The sequence below is a fragment of the Anolis sagrei genome, chromosome 5 (genome assembly GCF_037176765.1).
Source record: "Anolis sagrei isolate rAnoSag1 chromosome 5, rAnoSag1.mat, whole genome shotgun sequence".
Taxonomy (NCBI): Eukaryota; Metazoa; Chordata; class Lepidosauria; order Squamata; family Dactyloidae; genus Anolis; species Anolis sagrei.
The window spans coordinates 146,662,130-146,679,952 of record NC_090025.1 but is presented as its reverse complement, the minus strand read 5'-3'; the positions used below and the strand labels follow the sequence as shown (position 1 = coordinate 146,679,952).

The following is a 17,823-nucleotide window of genomic DNA, read 5'->3' as shown; positions in this document are numbered from 1 at the left end:
AGCAAGCCTGCTAAGCCTACACGGATATATCTGAAACCTGCAGCTGTTTCTCTTCCTTTCACTAACTGGCTGAAAGACCTAACTTTTCATAGATTTAACCATGGCTAGTTTTAAAAAGTGCATAAGATAGCTAAGAATGAGGCAAAATGTCAAAGGAAGTTACCATTTTTATTTTGCCTCATTCTTAGCTATCTTATGAACTTTGAAAAACTAGCCATGCTTAAATCATTCATGGCATATAATTAAAGATCCCTTGGTTATGACTAAAAAACAAGGATCAGTTAATTTTGGACTGAAGTATTTAGGTATTTAAAAATCTTCAAAAGCAAGCCTTAGTTCTACACTTTACAGTCAATGTGTTTTCTGAAATACCAGAAATTAACAACATAGAGTGATATCATGATTAGATACTATGAAGCACTACTTCAATATTATTAAGTATTTTCCTGGTTGCAACTGAGGCATAATTCTTTATTCTTTTTCATTCTTTCAGTAACAGTCTATTGCACATCCACATGTTTATAATTTTCTGCCTCTCACCTGGAAATTCAAAGTTACTCTGTAGTTTTAAGAGTAGAACTATAGATTAATTGAATCTAACAACTCCCTTAACCATTCTCCTCCTTATGGTTCCCAGGTGAAAAAAGGGGCAAAGCTCTTGTCTCTTTAGCTTAGGCAAAATTTGGCCCTCCAGGTGTTTTGGACTTCAATTCCCACAATCCCTAACAGCCGGTAGGCTGTTAGGAATTGTAGGAGTTGAAGTCCAAAACACCCGGAGGGCCAAAGTTTGCCCATGCCTCCTTTAGCTGTTGCATAGAAGAGGGAATTCCGTTAGGTGATAAATCCCTTGCTGTTATCCCTTCTAAGATACAGGGCGAAGATTACATTAGGTAAATAAGGGAGCCCTGCCTCAGTTCTTCTGATAATCCTACTCCTATTCTAAATAGAATTCTGACTTCTATAGATACCTGTATTTAAATAAAGATTACACCTTAATGCTCATAAAACATCAAAACAATCCAAGGGACTAAGCACTCTTCCATACATATATATCAACATATATAAAGTAACCTATAATGTATATAGCACATATCTATATTTTCACTTGCTAACCTGTTTTAACATCAGTACTGCAATAAACATCCTAAAACAACTAGCAGATTGAGAATATCCACAGAAAGTTTTCCTTTACAGGATTATTATAAGAATTAAATACATAAATCGTTTACTTTATTTATTTATTATTTACCTTATTTATATACCACCTTTCTCTACCCCAAGGGGGACTAAAAGAAGCTTACATACAGCACCCTCTGCAATGCTATTAAAAACACAGAATGTTAACTTAAAATAACTTGAATTAAAATTAATACATAGCAAACATGATTAAAATACATTCCAAATGTTAATCACGCCATCCAGGGTGAGAGTCTAAGGCCATTTATCATTTATTATATTCTGCCTTTCCTCCCCATACTGGGACTCAAGGCAGCTGATAAAAATAAAACAATTTCAGATTAAAATACTTACAAAGACTTAAATAAAAAGTAGTTATTTTAAAAAAAATCAACAATCCATAGAATAACTATTTTTTTTAAAAAAACAAAACCTAAAAGCCAGAAGATAAAAAACAACAAAACAACACACCATTAAAAGCCCTCTTCAGTCATCTGGAGAAGAAGCAAGCCAAAATAGAAATGTTTGCACTTGTCAGCAGGACAGCATGGAGGCAACCATCTTACCCTTCCTAGAGTAAGGGTTCCAATCTCTGAGAACAACTCAAAGTCATAGGCAGAAAGCAACATGGAAATGCATTTGATCATAATTCAACAACAAACATTTTCCACAATTCTCACATGTGTGCAATCAAGCAATGATACAACACACTGAGAGAGATATAGTATTTGTCTCTTCAGAGCTGCAATTCTTCAACTAATTACCCCTGACTGGTCCCTCAGGTCCAACCATGTCTCCTCCCCTCAAGAACTCAGTTAAAAGTTATGACACCATTGCAGCAATGTTTCTGATCTCACATATTCATTGAAGACCCTAATGGAAGTAAAATTATGAATCGAAATAAAATTTGATTCAACTACATATATTTTGTAATACCTATAGATCTATGCCACAACCAAAAAATGTATTCCAAATTGTCAGATTTCTAAGCATCTAACATGAGAATCTCATACCTGAGAACTGTGAGCTAATGGGACACAGGAGATACAATGGCAGAAGAACACACAAAGGACCATGATAGAGGCACCAACAGAACACCCTCAATATACCAGCAGTAATCTACTATGGCAAAAATATGCGGAAAGAATACTTAACATATGGGGAGGAGCTGTGGGCAGAAGGTAAAGGGAACAAATTTTTACCCAATCATATACTCCTAGAGAACAAGGACACAGTCTTACTAATGGTTCTACTTACATCAATCCAAGGCCTGGCACAAAATTTCCCTACTGTTTACTCCAACGGGATGGACAATTTCAAAAATTATGCTGAGATAAAATATTGACCAAGGAAACCTAGACTTATATCCTAACTTACCTGAAAAACTCACTTTGTGCCTATCGTCAATATCTCTCACAGGTAAAATTTAAAGATCTAGTTTGGATCAGTGCGCAGTGGGATTTTATAGCAAAGTTATTATGAGAATAAAAATGGGGAGGAACATATATATTGCCAAACCTTCTTGAAGACAAGGTAGAATATAAACTTAAAGGAGTCATCTAAGTGCTGTGCTGTAGCATCGTTCCTTCTGCCCATTAGGGAACTGTGAAATAACAATAACTGTGAAGCTCACGAGAGAATACAGACACAAGCAGCCTTTCCAGGGACATTTTTTGCATGCCTACTTCTATAAAAACATTTGGACTGTTGTGTCCTAGTCAAAGCAACCAAAGGACGCTATTCCAAAAACAGAGTAGCATCAGTCTCTTTCTACCACAACCTCAGCATAATTATAACACAGGATTGTTCAGTGGCAGACTCAAGTTTGTTTTGTATTTCTAGCCATTCTGTTTATAGTTCTGGTACTATTTGATTTCACAATAAATATATTTATCATAAAACAGAGCTGAGCAAAGTTCAGCCGTGAAGCCACAAGCAGGCTTTGACTGCCTCAGACACTTAATCAGTCCTTTTTCTGACTAAAGCAAAACTTCCAGATGTAATTCACTTTTAAACAAGTTACTAAAGTTCCTGCATTGCTTAAGACCTTTTTTTAAAAGAAAAATCAAAATCAGGGGTCTGGACACTTATACTTTTGATATATTCTTTATGGGGCATTCCTGTCAGTGTGAACTCTTCTACAGCATAACATTGTTCAGGGACGTGCCACAGTTGCCCATCCCTGTTATAACCTTTAATTACATAATTGCCACTGTGGACAACAATATAGTTTTATATATGCGTACTCAGAGATAAAATCCATTGACTTCAATTGCATCTACTTCTAGGCAAATAAGTACAATTATAGCCTAAAGGAAGGATACTAAATTTAAGATTTTTGTCTCAGACAAAATTTCAAGCTGTTGACTCTTAACACAAATGCCATCTGCTCTGTGGGGAAAAATAAATCCAAACACCCCCTGATATTTGGCATGTCTTTCAATGATAAAATCTTTCATAACAAACTAAAGCATTCCCTACCTCATACTAGGTGGGAGGCAACTAAAAACCAACCAGAATCGTCTTCTGGGATATTTACAATAACCAGTGGAATCTTATGGAAATTTGAAGGCTAAGGCAGGAGAAATAAACTTTTAAATTAAGACAATAAAGATTTTCCTAGACAGATAATCATAATATAATTTTAATTCCACATATTAGATGTTCAATTTGAATTACGAGAGGTGGGGACTGTGTTTCTCAGGAAGGAAAACCCAAGTTTTTGGAAGCTGAGGATGACAGAGAACAAAACTAACATTGTTCTCTGTCATCCTGTTCTGAAGTTTAATGGAAGATCAAGAACTGATGCAGACAGCATGGAGAACCATCCACTAAGGTGCTCTCAATATCACTGCAGTCATCTTCCTGACCAAAACAAATGAATGACAAGTCTCTCTTACTCAGGTCAGGGGGTAAAGACTGGCACAAAATAACTTGCTTTTTCCAATAAACTGAATTAAGACTGTGATTGAAGGAATTTTTCCACAGATAGACGCCAAGGCATTGATAGAGGCCACACTAGGCCCCAATTTGTACAACACAAGAGGAAAGGCAACAAAGGTAGATCAAGTAACTCCAAAACAACTACAAGGGAGTTTGGTTTATGCTCAGGTTTTATTCTAGGTTTCATATAGCAGGCACAGAAAGTTAATATGTAATAAGACCCAAAGCACTGCCCCATCTTAGGGTTTCCTGGACTGAGCAAATTGGGCTGCAATTAGGATTCAAACCCTTTTATGGGGAGGTGGCTTTTAGACACTGAGGTGAATAACTATTGTAGAGCTTCTCCAAAGGGATTTAATTTTCTGACTTTAAAAAAAAGTTTTAGCAAGCAGCTATGTTTGGGGATGAATCTTCACTGTAGAATAGATGCAATTTGATACCACTTAGCTGCCCTGGCCCATTGCTACAGAATCCTGGAAGTTGTGATTTCACAAGGTCTTTCGCCTTCTCTGCAAAAATGTGCTGGTGGCTCATCAAACTACAAATCCCAGAATTCCATAGCAGTTAAAGTGATGTCAAAATGCATTGATTCTGCAGTGTAAATGCACTATAATTGCTGTAGGGCTCCTTCAGAGCAAGTTAATACTCTGACTTTGACAGGCAGCTAAGAATTTGCCCTTTTTCTGTGAGTGTATCTACCCTATCATGGCTTGATAGCACTTTTTAACTACCTGGCTCGGTTGTATGGAATCTTGGGAATTGAGTGTGGTGAAGCATCAGCACTTTGGGGCAAAGGTTTTGTTGAACTACAACTCCACAATTCAACAGCAGGAAGCCATGGCTGTTAAAAGAGATAATAGAATCATAGAGTTGGAAGAGACCTCATGGGCCATCCAATCCAACCCCCTGCCAAGAAACAGGAAAATCACATTCAAAGCACTTCCGGTAGACGGCCATCCAGCCTCTGTTTAAAAGCCTCCAAAGGAGCCTCCACCACACTCTGGAGCAGAGAGTTCCACTGCTGAACAGTTCTCAAAGTTAGGAAGTTCTTCCTTATGTTCACATGGTATCTCCTTTCCTATAATTTGAAGCCATTGTTCCACATCCTAGCTTGTTCCCCCCCTCCCTATGACTTTCTCTCACATATTAAACATGGCCCTCACCATGTCTTCTCTCAGTCTTCTCTCCTACAGGCTAAACATGCCCAGCTCTTTAAGCGGCTCCTCATAGAGCTTGTTCTCCAGACCCTTCCTCATTTTATTTGCCCTCTTCTGGGCAACTAAAATTATTTCAGCTTGTCAACATCTTCCTTAAATTGTGGTGCCCAGAATTGGACATAGTATTCCAGATGTTGTCTGACCAAGGCAGAATAGAAGGGTAGCATGACTTCCCTGGACCTAGGCACTATACTCCTATTTATGCAGGCCAAAATCCCATTGGCTTTTTTAGCTGCCGCATGACATTGTTGGCTTATGTTTAACTTGTTGTCCATGAGGACTCCAAGATACTTTTCACACATACTGCTGTTGAGACAATTGTTCCCCATTCTGTATCTTTACATTTCATTTTTTCTGCCTAAGTGGAGTATCTTGCATTTGTCTCTGTTAAATCAGAAACAGTCAACTACAGAGAGGACGAGGGTCTATTTTTACTCCCAATACTAGTTGTACTATCTGACTTTCAGCTATGGATTGACTAATGTTCAGGCGGAATCTCCTATCCTGTAATTTGAAGCCATCGTTCCACGTCCTAGTCTCCAGGGCAGAAGAAAACAAGCTTGCTTCCTCCTCCCCAGACCTTTGATCATTTTAGTCACCTGCATGTGTCAAACTGCAGTGGAGAGCTGAAGTTGACTTGGTGATGAACAGCCATGACTTAGCATGTATTTAGATTGCCGAATCAATGCAGTTTGACACCACTTTGTCTGAAGGTAGAATCATAGGAGGTGTAGTTTAGTGAGGCACCAGCACTCTTTTAAAGAGAAGGCTAAAGGCCTTGCAAAACTACAATTCCCATGATTCCATAACAGTGAGGCATGGCTGTCAAAAGTGGTACCAAACTGTGTCAAATGATTCCGGCCCAGCTTACCTGTCCGAACATATCTTTCTCTATGAACCATCTAGTTTAAGATCATCTGGGGAGACTCTGTTCTCAGTTCTGCCTTTTTCACAGGCACAACTGGTGGGGACGAGAGACAAGGCCTTCTCAGTGGTGGCCCCTTGGCTGAGGAACTCTCTCTCTAGGGATATTAGATCAGTCCCTTCCCTCCTGACCTTCCACAGAAAAGTGAAAACACAGCTTTTTGAACAAGATGTTGGGAAATTAGTGCAATAGACAAACACAGAACTTTGCAAAATCGAATACGGGAACAGCTTAGACAATGTTTTTGGATGACGAGGCTAATAGCAAAGGTAGTGGTTTATATGTTTTTTAAAGGTTTAAATCAGGGGTCCCCAAACTTTTTAAACAGAGGGCCAGGTCACAGTCTTTCAAACTGTTGGAGGGCCGGATTATAATTTGAAAAAAAAAAACATGAATGAATTCCTATGCATATGGCACATATCTTATTTGTAGTGCAAAAAACACTTAAAATCAATACAATAATTAAAATGATGAACAATTTTAACAAATATAAACTTGTTAATATTTCAATGGGAAGTATGGGCCTGCTTTTAGCTGATGAGATAGGATTGTTGTTGTTGTGTGCTTTCAAGTCATTTCAGACTTAGGTTGACCCTGAGTGAGGGCCAGATAAATGACCTTGGAGGGCCACATCCGGCCCTCAGGCCTTAGTTTGAGGACCCCTGGTTTAAATGTATGTGTTGTATAATTCTCTTTTAAATGTTTATTGTAATTTTTACATGGCTTTAATGACATTGAATAACTACTTATGTTGTAAAGCCGCCTCGAGTCACCTTCAGGTTCGAGAAAGGCGGGGTAGAAATATCATAAATAAATAAATACAGTAGAGTCTCACTTATCCAACATATACGGGCCGGCAAAATGTTAAATTAAACGAAAATGTTGGATAATAAGGAAGGATTAAGGAAAAACCTATTAAATGTCAAACTACATTATGATTTTACAAATTAAGCATCAAAACATGTTTTACAACAAATCGACAGAAAAAGCAGTTCAATACATGGTAACATTATGTAGTAATTACTGTATTTACGAATTTAGCACCAAAACATCGCAATATATTGCTGTGGATCTGGGCAGGAGGCAGACTGTGTTGGATAATGCAGAACGTTGGATGAATGAAGGTTGAATAAGCAAGACTCTACTGTAAATACTAATTCAATAGTGTAGATCAGGCATGGGCAAACTTGGGCCCCCTATGTGTTTTGGGCTTCAACTCCCACAAATTCCTAACAGCCTCAGGCCCCCTTCCTAAGTCGCTGAGAGGGAAAAGGAAAGGGCCTGAGGCTGTTAGGAATTGTGGGAGCTGAAGTCCAAAACACCTGGAGGGCTGAAGCTTAAGTAGCTGAGGGGGGAAAAGGAAAGGGCCTGAGGCTGTTAGGAATTATGGGAGTTGAAGTCCAAAACACCAGGAGGGCCGAAGCTTAAGAGGCTTGAGGAAGAAAAGGAAAGCGCCTGAGGCTGTTAGGAATAGTGGGAGTTGAAGTCCAAAACACCTAGAGGGCCGAAGCTTAGGTGGCTGAAGGGGAAAAAGAAAGGGCCTGAGGCTGTTAGGAATTGTGGGAGTTGAAGTCCAAAACACGTGGAGGGCTGAAGCTTAGGTGGCTGAAGGGGAAAAGGAAAGGGCCTGAGGCTGTTAGGAATTGTGGGAGTTGAAGTCCAAAACACCTGGAGGGCCGAAGTTTAGGTGGCTGAAGGGGAAAAGGAAAGGGCCTGAGACTGTTAGGAGTTGTGGGAATTGAAGTCCAAAACACCTGGAGGGCCGAAGTTTAGGTGGCTGAAGCGGAAAAAGAAAGGGCCTGGGGCTGTTAGGAGTTGTGGGAATTGAAGTCCAAAACACCTGGAGGACCAAATTTGCTCATGTCAGGTGTAGATGCACTCTGAATCTGCAAAACAACATAGAGGAAGAGGGAGGAAAGGAGAGAGCAAGGCCTGTGCTTTGGGGTGAAGGGGCTGAAGCCTGTCCCTTCCGGCCTGAGGACTCCCTCCTGCCATCAATCAGCCTGTGAGGGAGGAATCCTAATAAGGAGGCGAGGCGAGGTTGGGCCCCCTCCTTCCCCGCCTGCAGGGACAGCACTTAACGGGCCGCCTCTCTGCCTCTTCTCCCCAACCTCTGCGACTTGTTCCCAGGCGAGGCGTTGCCACAACCGCCGCCTCCTCCCACCCTCCCGGGGAGTCCTTCGGGCCAGCCTCCGCCCCCGCCCGCGAAGGGAGGCCCGAACACACCCCGCTGCCGGCTGGCTTTCCGTCGGCCTCCCCCCGCCATTCCCCGTTCTCCGGGAAGGAGTCGGCAGAAGCCCCGCCAGGCCTCTCACCTCCGGGTGCAGGATAGGGACACAACCGGCCTCTTTCTCGTACTCCTCCAGAGGCGCCGCCATCTTTGTGCGAACGCGCCGCCCGCTGCATGCCGGGAAACGCGCTCCCTCGCGACCTCCCTCGGCTCGCCTCCCCCTCCCTCTCCGAAGGGAGACCGGCCAGAGGAGGAAGAGGAAGTGGAAGAGGAAGTGGAAGGAGGGGGCTTGGCCAAAGCTAGGCCAGCACTGGCCCAATGGCAGAGGAAGCAGCCAGACAGCTAGTCAGAACTCTGTAATGGGATGAACATTCCCCTTCTAGCTATGGGGAAATCTGCTTTCTGAAAGTCCCAGTGCAACTATTTCTCTTCTATGTGCAGGAAGGATCTGGACAACAAGCCCTATGAGGAGCGGTTTAAAGAGCTGGGCATGTTTAGCCTACAGAAGAGAAGACTGAGAGGAGACATGATGGCCATGTATAAATATGTGAGGGAAAGTCATAGGGAAGAGGGAGCAAGCTTGTTTCCTGCTGCCCTGGAGACCAGGACATATTAACATGGAAGAGATACAGGCCCCATTTAATGCAATTTGAAACTGTGTGTGTGTGTGTGTGTATGTATATATATCCGTCCCCAGCCACGCGTTGCTGTGCCCCACATGGGGGTTCTGTGTGAGAGGTTTGGCCCAATTGTATCATTGGTGGGGTTCAGAAGGCTCTGTGATTGTAGGTGAACTATAAATCTCAGCAACTACAACTCCAAAATGACAAAATCAATTTTTTGAGTGAAGGACATACATTGGGTTGTTAGGTGTCTTGTGTCCAAATTTCGTGTCAATTCGTCCAATGGTTTTTGAGTTCTGTTAATCCCACAAACGAACATTACATTTTTATTTATATAGATATATACCGTATATAACTAGCTGTCCCCAGCCACTGTGGCCCACATGGGGGTTCTGTGTGGGAGGTTTGGCCCAATTCTATCATTGGTGGGGTTCAGAATGGTCTGTGAATGTAGATGAGCTATAAATCCCAGCAACTACAACTCCCAAATGTCGATATTCTATTTCCCCCAAACTCCACCAGTTTTCACATTTGGGCATATTGAGTATTCGTGTAGAGTTTGGTCCAGATCCACCATTGTTTGAGTCCACAGTAATCTCTGGATGTAGGTGAACTACAACTCCAAAACCAAAGGACACTGCCCACCAAACCCTTCCAGTATTTTCTGTTGGTCATGGTAGAACTGTGTGCCAAGTTTGGTTCAATTCCATCGTTGGTGGGGTTCAGAAGGCTCTTTGATTGTAGGTGAACTATAAATCCCAGCAACTACAACTCCCAAATGACAAAATCAATTTTTGAGTGAAGGACATACATCGGGTTGTTAGGTGTTTTGTGTCCAAATTTGGCGTCAATTCATCCAGTGGTTTTTGAGTTCTGTTAGTCCCACAAACGAACATTACATTTTTATTTATATAGATGAAATGGGCAAATTTTGGCCCTCCAAGGGTTTTGGACTTCAACTCCCACAATTCTTAACAGTCTACAAAATGAAGTCATGCTTGCCAGAGAGATTAAAACCAATAAAAAGGGGGTTCTTTGGTTATCATAGAGTTGGAAGAGACCTCGTGGGCCATCCAGTCCAACCCCCTGCCAAGAAGCAGGAAAATCGCATTCAAAGCACCCCTGAAAGATGGCCATCCACCTGCTCATTGAAAAAGTGTAGACAACCAAGAAGATCCTAGCAGACTTCTGGGATGCCACCATCATCGCCCTTGTCACAAAGGGAGAAAGGACAGACTGTGGAAACGATTGATATATCGCTTATATTCTAACCTCTGTTGAAAAAGTCCTTTCAAGAATCCTTCCAAACTGCCTTCTACCTATTTCAGAAGACATACTCCCAGTATCCCAGCAAACCTTCACCTGGATATGATCTTCACTGCACAACAGTTTCAAGAAAAATGCAGGGAACAAAATCAACCTCTGTACACTGCATTTATTAATTTGGCAAAGGCATTCAACACAGTGCTCGCTGGAACATCCTCCAAAAAATCAGATGCCCTGTCAAATTTGTGAACATCCTGTGGCTCCTCCAAGATGACATGATGGCATCAATCTTGGACAACATGTTGCCCATTTAAGGTGGAATTAGGTGTCCAACAGGGATGTGTTATTGACCCAACCTTATTTTCCATTTTCATTGCTATGATACTGCACCTTGTTGATGGGAAGCTTCCTCCCAATGTGGAAATCATCTATTGGACAGATAGCAAGCTATTTAACATAATTGCAATGATGAAACTCTCAACATCATAATTATAGCTTATCATAGAATAATTGAGATGGAAAAGACCTCATGGGCCATCCAGTCCAACCCCCTGCCAAGAAGAAGGAAAATTGCACTCAGAGCACCCCCAACAGATGGCTATCCAGCCTCTGCTTAAAAGCCTCCAAAGAAGGAGCCTCCACCACACTCCGGGGCAGAGAGTTCCACTGCTGAACAGCTCTCACAGTCAGGAAGTTCTTCCTAATGTTCAGATGGAATCTCCTTTCTTGTCGTTTGAAGCCATTGTTCCGCGTCCTAGTCTCCAGGGCAGCAGAAAACAAGCTTGCTTCCTCTTCCCTATGACTTCCTCTCACATACTTATACATGGCTATCGTGACTCCTCTCAGCCTTCTCTTCTTCAGGCTAAACATGCCCAGCTCTTTAAACCGCTCCTCATGGGGCTTGTTTTTGTTCTCCAGACCATTTTAGTTGCCCTTCTCTGGATACATTCCAGCTTGTCAACATCTCCCTTCAATTGTGGTGCCCAAAATTGGACACAATATTCCAGGTGTGGTCTAACCAAGGCAGAATAGAGGGGTAGCATGACTTCTCTGGATCTAAACACTATACTCCTATTGATGAAGGCCAAAATTGACATAGCATCCTTCATTTTGGAAAGACTACCAGAAACAGCCACAAAACTCATAATCAGAAAAGGATTTCAGTATTTCACAGATCAGAAGTTTGAACTTTCTTAACAGTTAGCAAATCTTGAATTAATTCATTTGATACGCACATGACCTTTTATGTTCATTCTAGGTGCACAGAAACCTACATTTGGAAGAAACCCAAGGCTCCACCAGCAGCAGCCAGCCTCGGCCAAAATAACCGAAGCCATGGATTCAACCATCCATGGATTCAACCATCCATGGATTCATGGATTCAACCATCCACAACTTGAAAATATTTTCCCCAAAATAAAAAAAATCCAGAAAGCAAACCTTGATATGCCATTGTATATAATGGGATTCAAACATCCATTGAATTGAAAATCCACGGGGATCCTGGAAACAAAATAACAATGGATATCAAGGGCCCACTGTATTCCACATGTCAAGAGGTTGCACTTTCTAACAGCAAATTAGCTTTTGAAAATCCCAGTGGATCCATTCATTTCAAACATGGACAGAAAAACCCACAGTACTTCATGTTTTTGCTGGGTGCTCATTAAAAAGGAATCCTGCTTTTGGAAGAGAGCCAAGGCTCCAACAACAACCTTGCCAAAAATCACTAAAAGTGACAAAAACTGGAGAGCACCCAACAGAATCCACAGGGGGGAAAGGACCATCTGCTAAAATAAAACCTTAAGCCTTGAAACGAACTCTTCCACTTCTGAGTTTTTTTTCCATCCAGCAAATGAAATGGAGTTTTTATCTCCCGTAATTTCTGCTATTAAGACTTCATATTGCCCCTGAAGAAGATCACTGGAACAAATACATAGGCTGCAATGTGATGAGCTGTTTCAAAAGTAAAAATAAAATATCAATTGCACACTTTGAGATATATCTCCCTCCTTTGTTTTCCTGCAAATTTACCAAAGGTAGCCACCCAGCAGTCTCAGATAATAAGTGCAATATTTCACAAGTCAGGGCCAGCTGTATCACTGAGTTGTGTGGAGGGAGATACAATAACATCCAAAATCCATAGAACAGTTATATATTTATTAGGTCAACCAAAAATGCATGAAATACAGGATACCAGCTTTTGAAGCACCATTGGCTTCTTTCAGGAAAATGTGTTTAAAATCTCACAGAAAAGGGGAGAGTTTACAATGTTGAAGTCATGGGCCTTCATTTTGTCATGTACTGTAGTTGTTTTTGTTGTTTAAACTGTATGGAGAGATATGTAAGCTTCTCAACTATTTGTAAACTTCGGCTGTATTAGCTGATTGCAAAGGGGTGTGGAAATTATGCAAAACCACTGCAGGGTCAAAAGGTGTGCACTTTATCTTTCTCTATGGTCCATAAGGCAATAAGGCAGCAACAGGAAGCCCCCGGTAGCGCAGTGGGTTAAACCCCCGTGCCGGCAGGACTGAAGACTAACAGGTAGCAGGTTCAAATCTGGGGAGAGCGTGGATGAGCTCCCTCTAACCAGCTCCAGCTCCTCATGCGGGGACATGAGAGAAGCCTCCCACAAGGATGGTAAAAACATCAAAATTTCTGGACGTCCCCTGGGCAATGTCCTTGCAGACGGCCAATTCTCTCACACTAGAAGCGACTTGCGGTTTCTCAAGTTGCTCCTGATGCGACAAAAAAAATGCAACAGGAAACCTCACCATGCCAACTAGACTGGATCCAGTGCATTGAGATGGTGCAACAGTGGATTTTAATGTTAAGATAAATCTTTTTAATGTTTATGTATTTGTAGAATCTATTTATGCATTGAATGTTTGCCGTTTATATATTTTTACTCTGCCCTGAGTCCCCTTCGAGGTGAGAAGGACAGAATATAAATGTTTTAAATAAATACATACATAAATAAATTTCCAATCAATTTTCCTATGTTTCTGTTCCAGTGTTGGTTCTTGTTGTGGCTTTTCCTGAATACTTTCTTTCTACCTTAATTTCTAGGTTTAGTATGAAACATAAATTCTAGTCCTTGTTGTATAGTCAAGTTCATTCGCATCACTTTGCCCTTTTGCCAGCTTTAAAGCTACCGTCCTGTATCCATGTGGCCCAGCTTTACAGTAAGCTTTACTGAATGAGGAGTTAGTTTTGAATGAACACTGTTTGACCTCTACCCTGAGTCAAGCAGATGGTGTCTCTTTTATCCCTCTCTCATCTTCAAATACTGCTCTGGTCAATTTCTGCATGTCATGAATTTTGATTATCCCTTATAGCTATTTTGAAAACCAGGCAACGTTGCTTTGAACCCAAGTTCAAACCCTGCTTACCCATTACATTAACTGAGCGACCTAGGTAGCCATGGACTCCTAAAAGGTTTAAGAAAGGGCCGTAATTCAGAGGTAGCTCACATGCTTTCATAGACTGAGGTCCAATTAACAGAAGGAATAACCCTAGAAAGCCACTGTTAGTGAATATTTTATAGCAAAACATGCTTAGATTGATAAACCAAAGGTTAACAGTATAACCTTATTGTGAGGGGAAAGAATGATTTATGTTGCCTTTTATTTTAATTTTAAAATAAAATTAAAATAAAAGGCAGCATAAATAATATTATGCAGTCTCACAAACATGAGAACCAAACATGTTCTACACTGTAATCTGCTATAATTCATCAGGAAAGCAAACTGATGAATACAGTTTTATTTCTTTACTTATTTATTTGCAACTTCCACCTTGAAGTGAAAGCTAAAAGGCAGCTTCTATCAGGTGTGTTTAAGTCTCTCTTTTTGAATTAGTGGAGAAATCTGAGGCTAACTTTTGTTTTTTGGTAACATCTTTTGCATTTCTCTTACAATGGAAGATAACACTAGAAGCCCCTTTGCTTGTTAATGAAGAGAAGAAAGAATAGCAGATTTTAGCCCTGTTTCCAGAGATAAATGGGAAGATATTTTTAAAAGTAAAAAGATGGTTCTCCTTTTGTTCAGGGAATAGTACATGATGTTGGGTAATGTTTCCTCAATAGGCGCTAATGACAGGAGGGGGATCACTAGAGATTTCTCGAGATACATTTTTGTGTCGTTTCCTTAAGGAGACAAAAAGTAGAGATAATTTAGGTGTGACACTCCATTTTTAACAATAGTAGCAATGGTAAAAATGTAATAGGCCACATCAGTTCCCCAAACTCTACCATATGCAGAGTGAAGCAAGAGATTGTGGGTGTCGTGAGAGGACAAGAAATTTTTCATAATTTTATTCGTTATTGCTGTATTTTGAATGTCATGGATGGAGTTTTTAGATCTCTCCAGCCACTTCTCTCAAATGTAGACACAAGATTATTGAAAGTAGTCTATAGAAAAAGAAGGAAGGGAAAAACTGGTAGATATGCAGCAATCTTCTCAATGCCATGGATACTCTTGAGAGTTGTCACTTTTAGCATTCCAACAGATTCTTGTTCCAGTTCAGTCTTCCAACAGCCATAGCATCATGGCATTTCATACACAGAACAATTTAACTCTCTTCAGCCTTTCAAATCCAGGTCCAGGCTAGACTATCTTGCTGCAATGCAATTTGGTAGTAGTCCTTGTGTTTTCCAGAAATGCCTGGCTTCTTGAAAACATATCATGGAAACTTCTTGGCAAGATTTAGTCAGAAAAAGGTCTGCTATTCCTGTTATCTAAAGTTGAGATAATGTGTCTTACCAAAGGTCAAGGCTGATTAGGGGTTCAAATGCTGTCTGGTCTAGTACTCGAGCCATTACGCACACCATGTTAACTTCTAACTCTCTTTCATCCCCACATAATCCCTACATTGTTGTGTATTTCAAGTCATTTCTGACGTATGGCTATCCTAAGGCAAGCCTATCACAGGATTTTCTTGGCAAGATCTATGGGAGGGGGGCATTGTGTTCCAAGGGGCCAGAGTAGCACAGCGGTTAAACCTCTAGCTGCAGGAAAAGCTGCTGACTGAAGGCTTAGCTACAAGTCAGGGTGAGTTCCCGACTGTCAGCCATAGCTTTCTGCCAACCTAGCAATTTGAAATAATGCAATGTGAGTAGATCAATAGACAACACTTAGGCTGGAAGGTGAAAGGGCGCCCCATGCAGACAGCAGACTCCTCGACATGGAAAATGGAACAAGAGTACCTCCCCGTTGTCTGGAGCATCACCTCCAGACACCGAAGATGTAAAAAGGGGAAGGCCTTTACCTTATCTCTGTATTGTATGTTGTAGTTTGTTGTGTAAAAGACATTAAATGTTTGCCTATATGTGTACTGTAATCCACTCTGAGTCCCTCCAGGGAGATAAAGCAGAATTTAAATCAAGTGTATTATTATTATTATTAGGCTGTGAGTGTGTGATTACTAAGGTCTATGGCCAAATGAAGATTCAAACCCTAGTCTCCAGAACAGTAGTAGTCCAACATTCAAACTGCTAAACTATGTTGTCTCTCCCCAAACATTATATCCTCATCCCTCTTAGTTTATAGCAGAGTTTCTCAAAGTGGTGTTCCTCCAGATGTTTTGGACTTCAGTTCCCACAATTCCTAACAGCTAGTAAGTTGGCTAGGATTTCTGGGAGCTGAAGTCCAAACACCTGGAGGAACACAGTTTGAGAAACACTGGTTTATAGCCAGGCTGAAGTAGTTGTTCAGGCATTCTGGGGATTGAGACTTTCCTTCCCACTCAGCAAGTCTTAGCTAATGGATGATTGGGGTCATAGTCCAATGTTCAAACCACCACACCATATTCACTCCATCACAACATTATCAGGTACCATCTGTCTTTTTTCATGTCTAAACTCGTATTGCCCCAGGGCACTTACATTGATTGCCCAGATTGTGTAAAGACATTTTGCTGCCTGAGACAGAGTGGCACATGGTACTCCATCTGATCTAAATCAAGATACATAGCATTAAAGTATGCTTTAATGTGGGTTTTTTTTTTACTGTTCAAAGAGTCAGCAGACTTAATGTCATTTAAAATGAATCAGAGGTTTCTCCTAGTGCAATGTTTCTCAAACCGTGCTCCTTTAGGTGTTTTGGACTTCTGCTCCCAAAATTGCAGTCATCTTATCAGCTATTAGGAACTCTGGGAGCTGAAGTCCAAAACATCTGGAGGAGAACTGTTTGAGAAACTCTGTTCTAGTGCATAATGCAGCATACTGCTACTGATAGTGCAGTGAAAAGGGATTTTATTAATCTCATTTTTTTCTAAAGCCCCAGAAGCTGCTAGATTACTTCTGGATGGTGATGGCATACATGGTTAAGGACTCCTGGGGATGTTGTAGGGTTGTTTGGAGGCTGTTTCTGTTGCTTTGTGTCTTCAAGTCATTTCTGACTTATGGCGAACCTATGACCAGGATTTTCTGGGAGTGAGAATGTGTGATCTGCCCAGAGTTACCCTGTGGCTTTTCTTGGCAAAGCTGGGATTCAAACCCTGGCCTCTAGCATCATAGTGCACTACTGAAAGCATTAAAAAAAAAAAAAAACGAACTACACTAGTAGCACTAATAAGGCCTAGAAGTAACTACTGCCTTCCTCACAGCTATGCATAAGACGAACAGCTATAAATCTTAGAGAGATAACATCAGCCATGAAATTATTGTTGGCAAATGGTGGCAGAGTGCTATGAACGAAGTTAAGATAAGATAGACATCTTCTTCAGATTAATGACTCAATAGGTGTTTAACAGGAAAGTAAATATTCTGAAATTTTAGTTCTACATTGAAAATTAATAGGAAGGTAACAAAATCCCTTGTAAACTAATAGGAAAAATAGTAGTCTAGAATAATTCTTAGAAAAGGTGGTTGAGAGGTGGGGTCTCCTTCTCTGGATATCTTCAGAAAGCTGTCTGATTGGGATACTTTGGTTGGGGATCCTACACTGAGCAACAGGTTGAACTCAGTGGCCCATGAAGATCCTTCCAACTCTATAATTCTATTATTGAACTAAGGGCCCATCCAGACAGATCTTTAAACTAAGACCTGTCTCGGTTTTATCGGTAGAGTCCAAATGATACCTTTGGTAATACTGAATAAATTCAGATCAAACCAGGGTCTCCAAATGAATTAGATACCCCATTAGATCTGAGCCTTTCTGAAAGGCCCATGTCTAATGGGGTATTGAGTATGTGGGTACTCACCCCCCCCCCCCCCGTAGTTCCAGAACCAACCGGAACTACCCGGGGATGAGTTACCACAGCCACCTCACACCTTTTGGGCTTTCACCCATCCCCTTCCCCTTAAGCCCCCCAAAACAAGCCTTACAATTTTAAAAAAATTACCTGGCCACCATTAAGGTGGTCCTTGCGTCTTCATGGCGCGTCGAAATGACACACAAGGAGACGGGGTAGGGGCCCTTTTCACCCTGGGAAAGCCCTGGT

General features: G+C 41.2%; 1 protein-coding gene across 1 annotated transcript in view; it reads right to left on the bottom strand.

Annotated features, from left to right (window-relative positions):
* ZDHHC17 (zinc finger DHHC-type palmitoyltransferase 17) overlaps nt 1–8,707 on the bottom strand; it is a 57,600-nt gene extending 48,893 nt beyond the window's left edge. Inside the window, exon 1 of the mRNA XM_067469102.1 lies at nt 8,577–8,707. Within this exon, the coding sequence (XP_067325203.1) occupies nt 8,577–8,639 (63 nt within the window). The 5' untranslated portion in view covers nt 8,640–8,707. The remainder of the gene's footprint in view (nt 1–8,576) is intronic.
* Nucleotides 8,708–17,823: the final 9,116 nt, after the last annotated feature.